The sequence below is a fragment of the Mustela lutreola genome, chromosome 14 (assembly GCF_030435805.1).
Source record: "Mustela lutreola isolate mMusLut2 chromosome 14, mMusLut2.pri, whole genome shotgun sequence".
NCBI lineage: Eukaryota > Metazoa > Chordata > Mammalia > Carnivora > Mustelidae > Mustela > Mustela lutreola.
This window is the reverse complement of record NC_081303.1, coordinates 9680279-9696028: the sequence shown is the minus strand read 5'-3', so window position 1 is coordinate 9696028 and position 15750 is coordinate 9680279. Positions and strand designations below refer to the sequence as shown.

The 15750-nt window shown below is 39.4% G+C and overlaps 1 protein-coding gene across 2 annotated transcripts in view; it reads left to right on the top strand.

Moving 5' to 3' along the window:
* Positions 1–12030, top strand: part of ADSS2 (adenylosuccinate synthase 2) — a 34953-nt gene extending 22923 nt beyond the window's left edge. For both annotated transcript variants that reach the window (XM_059145382.1, XM_059145381.1), the window contains exons 7-13: positions 288–369; positions 2418–2544; positions 3797–3951; positions 5829–5953; positions 6968–7065; positions 9425–9574; positions 10876–12030. In XM_059145382.1, coding sequence (XP_059001365.1) covers positions 288–369; positions 2418–2544; positions 3797–3951; positions 5829–5953; positions 6968–7065; positions 9425–9574; positions 10876–10928 — 790 coding nt within the window. In that variant the 3' untranslated portion in view covers positions 10929–12030. The remainder of the gene's footprint in view (positions 1–287; positions 370–2417; positions 2545–3796; positions 3952–5828; positions 5954–6967; positions 7066–9424; positions 9575–10875) is intronic.
* The last annotated feature ends 3720 nt before the right edge of the window (positions 12031–15750 follow it).

The following is a 15750-nucleotide window of genomic DNA, read 5'->3' as shown; positions in this document are numbered from 1 at the left end:
TTTAAGTGTTGTTACAGATTTAAGTTCTTCCCTTTCCCTCCGCACACTTCATCTTCCACACACACATTATGTTGTTGGTATTCCTAAATTTGGATTAAAAATACTATTTTTGAGTGTATCATTATTTATATGATTGATCTGTTTAGATTTTGTTTCTTAGAATGTAGCTTCAGTTTGGGATTCATTTGTTGTTAAAACCACTTATCTACAGAAACCATTTGAATTGAATGATATTATTTGGACTATTCTTAGTTGAACTAATGTCTTGATTTATCTGTGTTTCTCAGGTTCAAAGTTCTGGCTAACCAGTACAAATCTATATACCCTACTCTGGAAATCGACATTGAAGGCGAATTACAAAAACTCAAGGTAGTGCTTTCATGTCCTTTTTAAAACTTGTTTGCCAGATTGGCCTCTAAGACCTTTCATTCATTCAGGTTTTGCATTAGGACCTGCAAACATAAGAATTAAGAACATAGAGTGTTAATTTCCTTTATGGAAATTACACTATGAGAAGTTATATGTTAAATAATTTATAGTATAATAAATGCCACAGAGATATGTGTAAAGCATTGAAGATAAGAACTAGTAAAGCAAATTACTTGTCCTCTTTAAGTCTGAAAGCATATAGGCCTACCTAAAAGGACAGGACATGTTTGAGTCACTTCACATGATGTGACTGAAAGAAAAGATTGAGTAGGTAGCAGAGAGTAGAAGTTCACGGTCTTGTATTGGTCTTATATACGCAGTGATAGGGAGTTTGGCTTTGTATCCTGGAGTTAATGAAAGGCTATTCAGTAATTCTCAGCAGAAAAAAGACTAGGTTTGTATTAAATAAAAATCCCTCCTAGCAATGTGGAGCATGGATCAACAGAGGGGCAGGCAGCAGGAGGTAACTTGTAAAGTTAGCTGGGCCGATCTGGAAGGATGCCCCACGGGGCCAGTGTCTGTAGCTCTTTGTCTTAAAAGACAAACTAGGTGATTGGCCAAAGGTTGGGTCCACGTGTGGCTGTTTTTAGGTGTCAGTGGTGCCTGAGTTCGTCAGGAGGCAAATCTCCTACCCTTTCCACCTCACATTCGTCCCTGATGTTTGGTGTGTTTCGAGCTGGGCCCTATGTATCTGATTATTACTTCTTCTCTTCTATAAATAGGTATGAACGTGAAATCCAGAGCTGAGTAGGAATTTACAAACCTCATATGCCATTCTAGAATGGTTGTAGACCTTAAGCATATCTACTCACTAAATTCCTTAAGCAGGGGCAGCGGCGGGGGTGAGGGACCTCCAAGGAAGAGTCTGAATGTTGGGTATTTAGATTTCAGTGTTTTGCTCGTTGCTTAGAATAGGCTGCCATCTTCTTTTCATTCTGTCATGCAACAAATATTTCAAATTTATTACCGGCAACTTGGTAATATTTATGCACTAAAGTGTGGATATGGCTTTTTTATCCATGTTTCATGGAATGTAAAGCAGATGAATAATTGTGAAGAGAGTTGGAGAAGATTCTTAATAGGTGGTAGATATCAAATCAGCACTTTAAGGAATAAGGGACACGGTGAATGGCATGGTCATTTCCGGCATAACGAAAGGTCTAAACCAGGAATAATAAGCAAGAGGCTAGAGCTGAGGGGCGGGGGTGGTGTGGATATAACATGTTCAGTGAGTTCATGAGTGGATGGTAGAATTTCCATATTAGACTGGCTGAATAGGAAACATGGTTGAAACTAGATTTTATTGTAGTTATACTTTAGGCCTTGGGGGAACTTTTGTTTATATTACATTTTTAATTGAATTAAAAAATTAAGCAGTATTATTAATACGTTTAATATGTTTTGTGAGAGTTTTAGAATGCTCATGTGTAAAATAGTATTTGCTATTATCTGCTAGTAATGCTGCTGAGATGCTGCTGTAGCGGACGGAATACTGTGGCAAAAGAATATTAACGGTTACTGCTGTTTGCATGCTCGGCCGTGTCACTTGTGACCCACACCAACATTTTGGCAGTCCCTGGATGCGTGTTTCAAAGCTCTTGGTTACATGGATTATAAGTGCAGTTTTTTAAATACCTCCCAGAATATAAAAGCACAATGTAGTATACTCAGCTCTTTTTATTTTCCCGAGAGCTGGTTCTTGAGGGATGGAAGGCCATCATCATCACTTGCAGTGGTTAACGTCGAACCTTTGAATTTCATGGTTTCTCTACTGATCTTGAGCTAGGGTCTCTTTTCTGGAGAATCAAGACGAGACACCAGAGCTAATCCAAATATACTGTAGGGTGGGTGCCGTCACCAACCCCCTTCGTCTTTGCACAAGTTAAGTTTGCTTTGTCACAGAATTTTACTTGGCGAGTTTTACTTGTACCGATCATGTTGGGAACTTATTAGCACATGCTGAAATTGGCTTTTGTCTCTGTCTATAGGGTTATATGGAAAGGATTAAACCAATGGTGAGAGATGGAGTTTATTTCCTCTACGAGGCCCTGCATGGACCACCAAAGAAAATCTTGGTAGAAGGCGCAAATGCAGCACTCTTAGATATTGATTTTGGTAAGTGAGCTATGACTTGCCGGAGCTTAACCCAGCCCTGAAGTACTTAGGGTATAAATAATTAATGTTTGCCTTTACAGGTTTTAAAACAAGGCTTTTAGCTTGTATATTTAGGAATGATGGACATTTGTCACCTCTAATCTTTTTTTTTAAGCACTATTGTAGAATACACAATGCATATAATACATTTTATAGTTTATTAGAAAAATGAAATCCCTATTTGGGTCAGTGGGTTTAGGATTCTGTAAACTGATTTCATTGTTTGGTTCATGTTCTGTTTGCTTGAAACTAAGATGATTAGAGGAGTCCTGTGGAAGGATCTTTAATTTAGCCTTTTTAAAAAATATCGAGAACTAATAAACATTGTCATTAAACATGCGTATTCTAAGATCTGTGGAAATCTGCTTAACTCCCTGGGCCTAAGATTCTGAGTGGATTAGGGCCTTTCTTCCACCTTCAAAAAGTTAAGGCTTTAATGTCTTTCAGCTACTGCCCCATTAGGTTGTTGGCCTTTCTCTCTGAACATGATCTCAAAGGATAAGTCAGTGTTCTCAGCTCTTACTGACATTTCATTGGCTTTTGACTTTCAAGTAAACCAATTAAAGAAAAAGTATTATTTCTATTACAGTAGATATGTATTTTTGGACTCCATAATATGCCTGTGGAATCTGGAAAGAAAGCAGAGTGTCTGGTTAGATGTGGATAGTTAAGTAGGAACAGGATCTTTAGGGATGAAGGAGCACACTCCTCAGCTTCTGTTGTCATTTTTGGGATTATTCCCTTAATGGAGATGAGAAGCTATGATAATGAATACCACCGAATTCTTAGTATACTGCTGTCACTCTAGATTGTGTCTGTATCTTAAAAATGTGTATCAAGAAAACAATAAATTCATTTTTAAAACAATAGGAACATGTTAAAAACACGTAGATTAAAAAGTCTGCATAGTAGAATAATGCCCGGGGTCCAGCATGAAATTATTTCGCGATCCATTAGGTGAGCACCTGCCACACAGAGCTGACTGCGCACGCTCCAAGAGCCTCACCAGAATGAGTGTTGCGGGGAGAGCTCTGACCACTGTGGTTTGCTCTCATTCCGGACAGAAGGGCTCAAGACTAAAGGCTGAGGTTTGAGAGGGTGGTTATAGTCAAGTCTGTCCAGTACCTAGAATGTACTCAAATGCATATATTTTTTTTTAGTAATTGTTTCAGAGTAATGTATATCTGTGTGTGTATGTTTGTTTCTTTTTTAGGAACTTACCCTTTTGTGACCTCTTCGAACTGTACAGTTGGAGGTGTCTGTACCGGGTTGGGAATGCCCCCCCAAAATGTTGGGGAAGTGTACGGGGTCGTGAAAGCTTACACAACTCGAGTTGGCATTGGTGCCTTCCCAACAGAGCAGGACAACGTAAGTCTGTCTTTCACTAGATCCAGTTCTGAAGGTTTTAAAATAAAAACTTCCATGTCTCCTGGGTGGCTTGGTTGGTTTAGTGTCCGACTCTTAGTTTCGGCTCAGATTGTGATTTTGTGGTGGGCTCCGTGCTCAGAGTGGAATCTGCTTTAGATCCCCTCTCTGTTTCTCGCTTGTTCTCTTCTCAAATAAACAAACAAACATAAATAAATAAAAATCTTACAGGGTGGCTCAGTTGGTTAAGCATCTGCCTTCAGCTCAGGTCATGATCCCAGGGTCCTGGGAACCAACCCCCAGGTTGGGCTCTTTGCTCAGTGGGGAGCCTGCTTTTCCCTCTCCCTCTGCAGTTCCCCCTGCTTATGCTCTTTCTCCCTCTCTCTGTCCAATAAATAAACCTTTAAAATATAAAATAAAAACTACTTTTTTCCCTCTTATTTCTTATCTTCCTGTGTTTTCTACTGAAGTGGCAGCAGACTGGCAGCAAAAGATAAAGGGGTAGAGAGTACTTAAAGGTAACTGTAAGCGCCAGGCTGCATGAAGGTGGGCTTGTGAGGGAGGTTGAGATAGTGAAGGGGAAAGAAATGGTTAAAAATAAGAACTGGGGGCACCTGGGTTAAATGGGTCAAGCCTCTGCCTTCGGCTCAGGTCATGATCTTAGGGTCCTGGGATTGAGCCCCACATCAGGCTCTCTGCTCAGCGGGGAGCCTGTTCCCCTCTCCCCCTGCCTGCCTCTCTGCCTCCTTGTGATCTCTCTCTCTTTTTCTCTCTACTAAATAAATAAAATCTAAAATAAATACATAAATAAATAAATAAGAACTGCCTTTCACCAAGGGCTTGTTAGGAGCTGGGGCTGAGAAGAGTGACTTCAAGACCTGCTCTAGTCCTAGCCAACACCTCTGCAGTGGTGACGTCGGGCCAGGCACTGTCCAAGTATTATATCCTCAGAAGCTCTCTGGACCTCACGATCCTCGGGGAGCTGGATAGTGTCACTGTCCCCCTTCTACACAAGAGGAAACAGGCACGGAGAGCTGAAGTCACTTGTGCAAAGTCACACAGAGATGGGGCTGGGATTCAGATCTGACAGATTGATGTCAGAATACAAGAAATCAGAAAGGTGTCAATGAGGGAATAGATAGATGATAAGTGAAAAATTAGGTTGCAAGGAATGGCTGTGGCTTAGATCTTTTTTTTTTTTTTAAGTTTATTTTTATTTTTTTTTTTAAGAATTTTATTTTTTTGTCAGAGAGAGACAGCACCAGCAGGGGGAGCGGAAGTCAGAGGGAGAAACAGACTCCCTACTGCGCAGAGAGCCCGATGTAGGACTTAATTCCAGGATCCTGAGATCATGACCTGAGCTGAAAGCAGACACTGAGCTGACTGAGCCACCCAGCCACCCCTGCAGCTTAGATCTTGAGCATTGCAGTCAGCCTTGATTCTTTCCGAAAGGGTGTTGTGCCTTCCAGAACTACTGACTAGCTGAGAGTTTGTCTTATGATTTTCAGGAGGATCATTGAACTGCAGTTCTTGGAACAATTGGCTTGTCTATTTTAATAAATTTAATAAATACTTAATTAACAACCTTGTTTCTAATATGTAGCATTTTCTATGTTAATCTAAATTTTAAGAAGTTATCTAACATCGTAAAAAATACTGGTTTTACAGAAGTGGTAAAAATGGAAGCCAAAAGTGGATCTGTTCCAAATAATGCCTACTTCACACATCATTGATATGGAATTCGGTCTTCCACTGAGTAATTTTTTGGAAGATGTTCATCTCTATAAGATTTTTGACTTGTTATGTGATCTTATGCATAATTCTGCTAGATTTTACAGCATTGGTGTTATAATCCTAAAGTCCTATTTTCTGTTTTCTAGGAAATTGGAGAATTATTACAAACAAGAGGTCGAGAGTTTGGGGTAACCACTGGTAGGAAAAGAAGGTGTGGCTGGCTGGACCTGGTTTTGCTCAAATATGCTCATATGATTAATGGATTTACTGCGTAAGTTTCTTAGAAACATTTCTTTCAGGGAACTAAGGTACAGTTCATGACCACAGGTTACATTTTGTGGAGTGCAAGCTTGAAAAGTAGTACCCTGGTAGAAAAAGTTCACTGTTTAGACTCCAGATGAAATCGTAGCTCAGGGTTCAAGTGGACCAAGATCTAGGGGAAGGGGACCCACAGGAAAAGGCCCCAGGTTGTCTTCCTACACATCCACAGTTGGGAAAAAGGAATCCTGTTACTCCCCCGTGCATGTCAGTATAGAGGGAAGTGAGGTAGGTGGGTAGGTAGGTAGATGGTGAGTTTTGCTTATATGGAAGGGAGGCAATATAACCCATTTAGGGCGTGATTAATGTCTAACTCAAATCTCAGATTCACGCGTTGTGCCATGACTTTGGTTAAGTGAATCTTTCTGTGCCTTTTCCATCATCTTTAAAATCTAGATAATAATTGGGGCGCCTGGGTGGCTCAGTGGGTTAAAGCCTCTGCCTTCGGCTCTGGTCATGATCCCGTGGTCTTGAGATCGCGCCCCACATCGGGCTCTCTGCTCAGCAGGGAGCCTGCTTCCTCCTCTCTGTCTGCCACTCTGTCTACTTGTGATCTCTCTCTGTCAAATGAATAAATAAAAATCTTAAAAATAAATAAATAAACAAAATCTAGATAATAATATTACCTACTTCGTGTGGGTGTTTTGAAAATTAGATGAGAAATACAGTGAGAGCATATAGCACCCTGCCTGGCTCCCTGAAATCACCCGGTGAAAAGTTGCTATTCACACATGTACATAAATATGTAAGCAAATGTATTCCTGTTTGTATTAATTTGACTTAACTTCCAGCAAATAACAAATAAAGGATAAAAAAACAAATAATTTGCAGATAAGAATGCCAAACCTACTGTTCTCTCTAATTGTACAGATTTTTCCTTTGAAACTATTTCCCAGGCAGTTTATTGGGAGATTTGATATATTTTGAAGAGGTTTGCTGTTTGAACATTGCTTTTCCTTCCACTTAGGTTGGCACTTACCAAATTGGATATTTTGGACATGTTTACGGAAATCAAAGTTGGAGTTGCTTACAAGTTAGATGGTGAAATCATACCTCATTTCCCAGGTACTTTTTTCTATCTGTGATACAAAGAATATTATTAGGTGAACATGTTGGAGCCATTTCATGAAGTTCTGTGTAGTTTGTGGTATAGAGCCACGGGGTTGATACCCTCTTTGTGGATAGCACAAGTATATTCACATGTTATTGGCATTTGTTTCATAGCTGCTGTGCATTTGAATCCTGGATTGCAGTAGTAAGCATGTGTCCAGACTCAAAATAGGAAAGAGAAACATGGTCCCTCTGAGCTCAGCCAGCTGTGCTGTTCCCGAATCTCATCTTCCCTACTTTGAAAGTAACTTCTATGTAGGCATGCTTCTCTTCCTGGAGAAACATGGGGTAGGAAAAAAGAGTGCTACTCAAAAGAGTAAGCAGGCTCCTAATACATTTACCTACCCTGTTCTCGAAGCCATAGGAATGATTTTCTCATCTCCTATGTCAAAAGTGGGTGGTTGTAGGAAGACTTCCTACATGAGGCACTGTGTTTCTTCAGGCATATCTTTAGTTACAAGATTTTTTCAGTTACTCAGGAAGTTCCATAAATGTTTCCAGCTTCCAGAATAGGAACTGTTCATTTGTTTAGTCACCCTATAAGCCTGGGAATATGCCAAACAAAGGAATATGCACTTGAATGAAACTTGGTAGGCTGGTACAGGTTTTGTGACTTGATGGTGATGACCAGTCAGTCCTTGGCAACCAAGGATCACCTCAAGTTCTTAGAAACACATTTAAAATCATTACCTGTTAGTCTGACATCTGGGCCATCTCCAGTCTTGTTTCTCTTGACTGTTCTTTTCCTTGATTGTGGATCACTGTTTTATGACCAATGACTTCTGGTTGAATGTGCTTAACAGTGTAGTGACTCAGATTCTGTTATCCTCCTCTAAAGAGTGTTGGTTCTTGTTTCAGGGGACAGTTGAATTACTGGCTGATCATCTTGAACTTGCATAAGCTCAGTTTTCTGCTCTGTTAGTATAGTTACATGAGTGCCCTGGGTATTGCCCAAACCTTTAACCTGGTGTGGATCAGTCTCCAAATTCTGTCTCCTCTGTGGATCTCGGTAGCTTGGTTTTAGGCTTTGTTATGGAGGGTCAGTAGTCAGTTATACTCGTGAACATGGTTTTTTACATTTTAAGGAGCAGCCTTTCTGCTCTCCCAGCTGGACGCCAGGAGAGTTACCAAGGTGTAAAGAGATCGCTCTAGTCGGGCAGTGCTGGAGCTCCAGTGTATCCCGTCCCATCCCTTCTCTTAGCACTGCTTGACCTCTAGAACCTGTCCCCTCAACTGTGTGACAGCTAACATCTGGTAAGCCTTCCAGTGATCCCGTGGGTCCTTCCCATGTGAAGGGACTCTCACACGGACTTCGGAGGGGTGAGAGCTCCATGTATAGCCCCCTCCTCTGACACTTGACCGTGATGCCTCTCGCCACTTCAGCTTCCCTGAAACCTGATTATCCGCCTTCTCAGCTCAGTGGGACCACTGTTCTCCACTGACTCTGGTGTCGTGGCTTCCAGTGGCTGGGAAATTGTCCCTGGGCAGAGAGTTGCATAGTTTCAGGACTTGCTTGGGAGTTTTCTTTTTCTCAGAACCCATGTTTTTGTGCTGCCTGTTGTCCACATTGACCAGTTGTGGGATTTGGGCTGTTCCAAGGAGGCAGCTCCCTTCAGCGGGGGGCAGTTTCTGAGCACGAGTCCTCCGTGGGCAGTGCTTCTACAGGCGGGGGAATGAGTGTCTCAGTCCTGACTTGGGAAGCCTGGACCGAATCCCCACAGCATCCGCTGTAACAGCTCTAGTTAAACTGTTCTTACCTTTTGTACATTTTCCGTTCCTGTTAGGAGATGCAGAGAAAATGGTTAGGTGAGATAATAAAGAAAATTTCCAGGTCAGCTTTGTACAATCACAAAATCAGTAGATCTCCCAGATGAGAGCACGTTTGCAAGTCTCCTTTCTGTGAGAGGTGGCAACCTCTCCTTTCTGTGAGGTTGCCACCTGTATGCAACCATACATAGGTCCATAATCTCTAATCCACAGTGGGGTATCTAAAATCTCTAAAAATGGAAAGTGTAAAGTTTGGCACCAAAGTCCTTTGACAGCAAAACTTGAGTTGCTATTAGAACTAATAATCTCTCTGCTTCGAGTGAATTAGCCTGTCGCTGCAGGACTGTGTTGGATTATGAAAACGTTGCCTCAGGTGGTCAGTGTCCTGTCTGACCTTCCTGCACTCTGGGAAACTGCATTCGCATTCCAGAACTCCTCTGGCTCCAAGGATTTTCATAAGAGATCATGAAACTTTGACATAGAAAAAGCTGTTTGGCAACAGGCAGCATGCCACCATGGAAAAACAGATTTACTCTTTAACTTTCAGCAAACCAAGAAGTCTTAAATAAAGTTGAAGTTCAGTATAAGACGCTGCCTGGTTGGAACACAGACATATCAAATGCAAGGACGTTTAAAGAACTACCTGTTAATGCACAAAATTACGTTCGATTTATTGAAGATGAACTTCAAATTCCAGGTAAGTGTACTTTATGAACAACGGTCTTCTGTTTCTAACTTAACGGTCTACCTTTGAGATACAATAAAAGAAAGATCAGTATTATTTTGTAGAGTGTTCATGATTTGCAGCAATGCCCTAGAAAATATAAAATAATCTTATTTCTTAGAGTAAATATAGTTATCTTTCTTTAATCCTTTGTATGCCTGAAGACAGTAGGTTACCTCACACTGTTTTGACTCTGTCTTAATTCTCTACTACTCTGGTATTTACCCCGTGACATTCATGCTTGTTGCTTTCTTCCTCTTAGTCACAAAGCCTTTTGTATCTTCACCTCCACCAAAAATGGTTTGTGGTTTTTCCATTTGCGATTAAACTACCCTTGGGAATTGGGGGGGGGTGCTTGAATAATTAGGAAATTACTGGTACAGAAAATAGGAAATCCAGTTTGAAAAAATATAAGAGGAGAGGAAAGAATAAAACTTTATTAAAAAACAAGCTGGCCAGGGAGTTGTCCGGGGAGTTAGGCATAACCAGGTTATAGCTGTGACTAGTTAATGGAAGTTTTTAACACATTGCTTTCTTCCTTCTACTTGTACTGGTAGAGATTGAAAAGACAAAAGCAAAGTGGGTAGAAGGTGTCCTTTATGTAGAATCTATTGTGTAGTTATTCTGATTTGTATTGTGGTTCGTCTCAAGTACTAGTCTTGTTTTCCAGATTGCTAGCTGCCCCAGCCAGCGTGATGTCCAACTTAGTCAGCATGTTTGCTATGGCTCTTAGTCAACATTTTTTTGAAATACAAGCGAGAGTGAATTTAACAGTGTCCTGTATAAAAATTCCATGAAGGTTAACCCATGTGGTATAATTAATATTTAGAGATTCCTATAGACTGGTTTAGTCTGTGCAAGTTAAAATAGTATTCTCTTCCAGATGTTTCTACATTTTGAGATGTAAAAGTTACACTGTCACCTCTTAGCATCCTGCTTTTATCAAAGATGCTTAGATCTCATCTAGTAATTAGGGACTTAATCCAGGGTTCAATAAGTCTCTGGTGGTTTGGGCCAGTATTTTGCTAACCTAAGTATTAGGCATTGAGGACTTGGAAATACCACGTGATTAAAACTGGAACTGGTAAGGCACACACCAGCACCGGTATGTTCCGTTTAGAAATCAGCCTGGTCTTCTAGCAGGACAGCAAAGGATAGCAGAAGGCACCTGGAAAGTTAAATAGTGACCCTGAGAAGAGTGGGGATCTTTTCATCCCAAGGATTGAACATTATAAATGAATTGATACTATTCTTGTACTTTCTTCCCTTACCAGTGAAATGGATCGGGGTAGGTAAATCCAGAGAGTCTATGATTCAGCTCTTTTAAGGATTTCCAGTGACGCAAGAAACACTCCTTCAGGAGGGAGGGAAAGGACTATTAAATATTTCATTTATGATCTGCAAATTTCAAGAAGGCAGACATCGAAGTGAGTTTTAAGCCCTAGAGTTGTTTCCAGTCCCTGAAGATGGCTGGCTGATGTGGAGAGAAACTTCTGGCTTGTTCCAGTGTCAGCCACCTCCGCTGGCAGAATTGCCGAGTCATGTGTTGCTCCTGCTGCTCACGGTGCCACGTTTTCTTTCAGTGTTTAGTCATAGTATGATCTGTGTTGTTTGAAATCTAAAATAGAATTCCTTCCAGTGTAGTTTTTCTTCTCTATTGTCATTGTGCGTTCTTAGGTTTTATCTCTACTAAACGGGAAGAACAATTAATGCAGTTTTGCACAAATATTTTTTACATTCTGGTCATTCAATTTGTCAGTGTGATCTTTGCCGTTAGGAAAAAAATGATGAAAAGAGGATTCTGTAAACTTTTGTAATGCTATAAATTCTGTTTAACTTGTGAACTGTTTATTTTCTGCTGAGACCATTGCAAATTTGAGCTTTGGCGAGGGAGGGGGAGGGGATTATATTCATGTATCCTTTAATTTGTACAGAACACAAAACTTACTTCTCTGTAAATTATTTAATACATTGGGCATTTAATTAAATGTCCAGAGAAAGATGTTTCCTAAAACAACAATCTTAATGTTTAAAAATATTAGTCATTAAAAGATCGTTGTGATAATTGGTGGATATTTTTCTTTAATTTCAGGCATTAACTCTGAAATGTATAGCTGGGTTTTTTTGTTTTTTTCTTTTAATCTTACCATTATTTCTAAATCTAGTGAATTGATTTTCAACATTGTGCCTGCCAGTATGCCTACAGAATCATCTATAAGTGTCCACATGAACCCAAATTGTCAGTCATAATTTTGATCATGCCTTTTTCTTTCTTGGAAAAAAAGAGGTGTTGTTTTGACAATTAGGCTTAACCTACTGTGTTGTAGATTATCCTTCAGTGAACTATTTTAAATGTTTAAATTAGGTGCCACTTAAATTTATTTTATTATACCATCAATAGCTGATTAAAAAGAACCAAATATTTCTAGCATGGTTTGTGTATTGTGTTTTTGTTCTAGTAAAAGAAGTACTGGTAATACTAGTATATAAAAAAAGAGCTTTATTCCTGTAGTATGTAGGGATGGGGTGGGGAGACATCAAAACAGACTTAGAAAAGAATGTAAATACCTTTTGTCTTCACTAGAACTATTTTTATCAATACTTCAGAAAATTCTGAAATAGAGCCAGCCTTGCTGGATTCAATAAACAAAAAGGATAGTACAGATGATCTTACAAGCCCATTGCCAATCAATAATGACTTTTGTGTAAAATTCGTATTTAATATTACAATAAATAATTTTTATTTATGCTAATGGAAATTGAATGGGCTTTTTATTTCTCCTTACCCTTTATCTTTCTACTTGAACTACTTATCAGGTTGAGTTGAAACAGGGTTTTTAAGTCCACATTCTCTTCTTGGCTAAAAGTGTTGTTACTGAAACCATTTTAGTAATGGTCCAGAGGCAGATGTGAAGAACTCGTTCTCCAAAGAGATTACTAAACAAATAAACTTAAAAAACAAAAACAACAACAACAAAAAAACCAAAAAAACCCTCTTAACTGAGACATCACCTGGATTCTTGGTCCCAGGTTGTGTTTGAGCCCCACGTTGGGTATAGAGATTACCAGAAAAAACAAATGAAGAAAAAAGCATTGATTCTCCAAGTCACTGCTTTTTTTTTTTTTTTTTTAAATCAAAAAAGTGCAAATCTATTGATGTTGATAGACATTTACTCAATTTTGACCAGGTTGAGTGATTCTTGCCTCTCAGTCTTTAGAAGTGTAAGTTGGTTAAGAGAGAGGTTCTGATCTTCAGATTCAGTTGTCTTGAAATCCTAGGTAACTATTACAGTAATCTCTACTGGACAAGAGTATTTGCTAGAATCTGCTAGGTGTTGGGGGTGCGGTGGTGTATTGTAAGGCAGCAGCCAGATAAACGTATTTGTAAGCAATCTGCGCCACAACGGGAAAGTGCAGGGTGTTAGGAAGGAGAACTTAACGTCAGTTCAGAAAGAGTCAGAAATGGCCTGTAGCAGAAACGGGATTCAAACAGATCAAGAGGGTGAGTAGTCAGGAACAAGGGCAAAGACCCAGAGGCTGAAAACATTTTGGAAAGTTGGGGCAACTGAAAAAAATGAATGAGGGGCTGGTGAGGCAGATAAAGTTGGCAGAAAGTTAGAGGAGGACTCTGCCAAATAACCAAAATGTGTTTCCCCGGAAAAAAGGTCAAGGCCAAAATGTAATAGATGCGATTATGGAGGCATAACAGGGACACAGAAAAACTGAAACAAATTTTAAAGCACAGTAGAAGGGAACTGCATGGCAGAACAAGGTATTTCGGTGGGGAGATGCCCTTTTTAATATATTTATTTTTTATATATTAGTGGATTGATAGAGCTCAATGTCCTTCACAATTGCGTATGTGAGTTGAATGCCATTCCAGTCCGAATTGCCAGGGGATTGTCTAACTGGACAAAATTATATTGAAACTTTGGTGGAAAAATGAATGTGCAAGAATTCCTAAGAGAATTTGTGAAAAAAGTGTGTCAAGAGGTTGTTCCTCACCAGCTGTTAAAACACTATTGAGCTCTTGTAGTCAGAGTAAGTGATGTTGTCATGGGAATGAACGAATACACAAGGGGAATGCAGTGGGCATTTCAGAGGTAGCTGCAACATACATGGGAGCTTGATAATAGAGGCTTAAAATGGCATTTCATGTCATTGGAAAGTACATTAAAAAATGATAGCAAAAGATCATTATTATTGCAGAAATATTTCTCTCCTCAAATCCATCAGTGTTTGCTTCATATATTTGGGGCCCCTGTTGTTTGGTGAATATATATTTATAATTCTTAATATTTCTTGATGATTCCTTTATCAAAACATATGTCCTTTGTTGTGACAGTTTTTGACTTAGTCTATTTTTTATGATATTAGAACATCTTTTTCCATTCTTTAATTTTCAGCCTACTTGAATTTTTGGATCTAAAGTGAGTAACCCAAATAAATAAATAAATAAATAAAGTGAGTGAGTGACCTGTAGACTGCATTACATGACCTTGGGTTAGGCAGAAGACTTCTTAAAGATGATAGTGAAAATACAATCTATAAGTGAAAAACTCTATAAATTGGACTTGATCAAAATTTAGAACTTTCATATTTCAAAAGATACCTCTACAAAAATGAAATGGCAAGCCATAGATAAGGAGAAAATATTTGCAAAGTATGTATCTATAAAGAACTCGTATCCAGAATATATAATGATATACAATGATCTGGTATAATTAAAAAGAAAATAACCTAATTCAAAAATGGTCAAAATATTTGAATAGACACTTCACCAAAGATATATAAATGACCAAGAAAAGAAGTAGCAACATCATTAATCACATTATGAAAATGCAAACTAAAACAACACATCCCTTCACAACAATTAGAATGGCTACAATAAAAAAGACACACTATTACATGTATTGATGAGGATATGGAGAAATAGGAACCCTTTATACATTGCTGGTAGGAGTGTAAACTGGTGCATTTTAGAAGGTTCTTCTAAAAAGTAATTATAAATGCAAAATATCTAGAAACTCCACTCCTAGGTGTCTAGCCAAGAGAAATGAAAAGATACGTCCACACAGACTTACAAATGCTGCACAGATGAATGAAGAAGAGGGAGTATATCTATATAATGGGCAAAAAAGGGGATGAAGTCCCTGGTATGACTTCATAACATTACAGTAAATGAAAACAGCCAGATACAGAAGACGGCATATCCCATGATTTCACTTACATGAGAGGTCCAGGAAAGGCAATTTAATAGAGACAGAGAATAGATTTGTGAGGTTGGGGGCAGGAATGGGGAGTGACTGCAAATGGGCACAAAGAATTTTTTAAGATTTTATTTGAGACAGAGAGAAAGCAAGATCACAAGCTCTGGGGAGGGGGCAGAACAACAAGCAGACTCCCCACTGAGCAGGGAGCCCAGTGGAGGGCTGGATCCCAGGACTCCAAGAGCCAAATTCAGACAACTGACTGAGCCACCCAGGCGCTCCTGGCACAAATAATTTTTATGGGGTGATGGAAATGTTCTAAAATTGGATTATGGTGATGGTTGCACAGTTTTTTAAATTTACTAAATCACCACACTGTATTTTTTTTTTAAGCTTTTATTTATTTGGCAGGCAGAGAGGCAGGCAGAGAGAGAGAGAGGTGGAAGCAGGCTCCCTGCTGAGCAGAGCGCCCGATGCGGGTTTCAATCACTGGACCTGGGATCATGACCTGATCTGAAAGCAGAGGCTTTAACCCACTGAGCCACCCAGGCACCCAACAATGGAAATTTAAAAACACACTCTCAACAAGTGGGTCAAGGAAGAAATCACAAGGGGCATCAGGAAGCACTTAAAGATGAATGACAAGGAAGGCCCAACAGTAAGACCATGGGATGTTGCAAGCATGGGCAGTTCAGTTCAAGAAACTGAAGACAGTTAAAGGTCTCACATTGACAACCTAACTTTACACCTTAAGGTGCTAAAAAAAGAAAGCAACCTAAACCCAAAACCAGTAAAAGGAAGGAAATAGTAAAGATGAGAGTGAAGAGAAACAAAATAGAGACTAGAAAACAACAGAGAATATCAGTGAAACTGAAAGTTGGTTATTTTAATTCTCTGTGTTTTCGTGTGTGAGGCCACAGCATAAACCCCTGCATATGA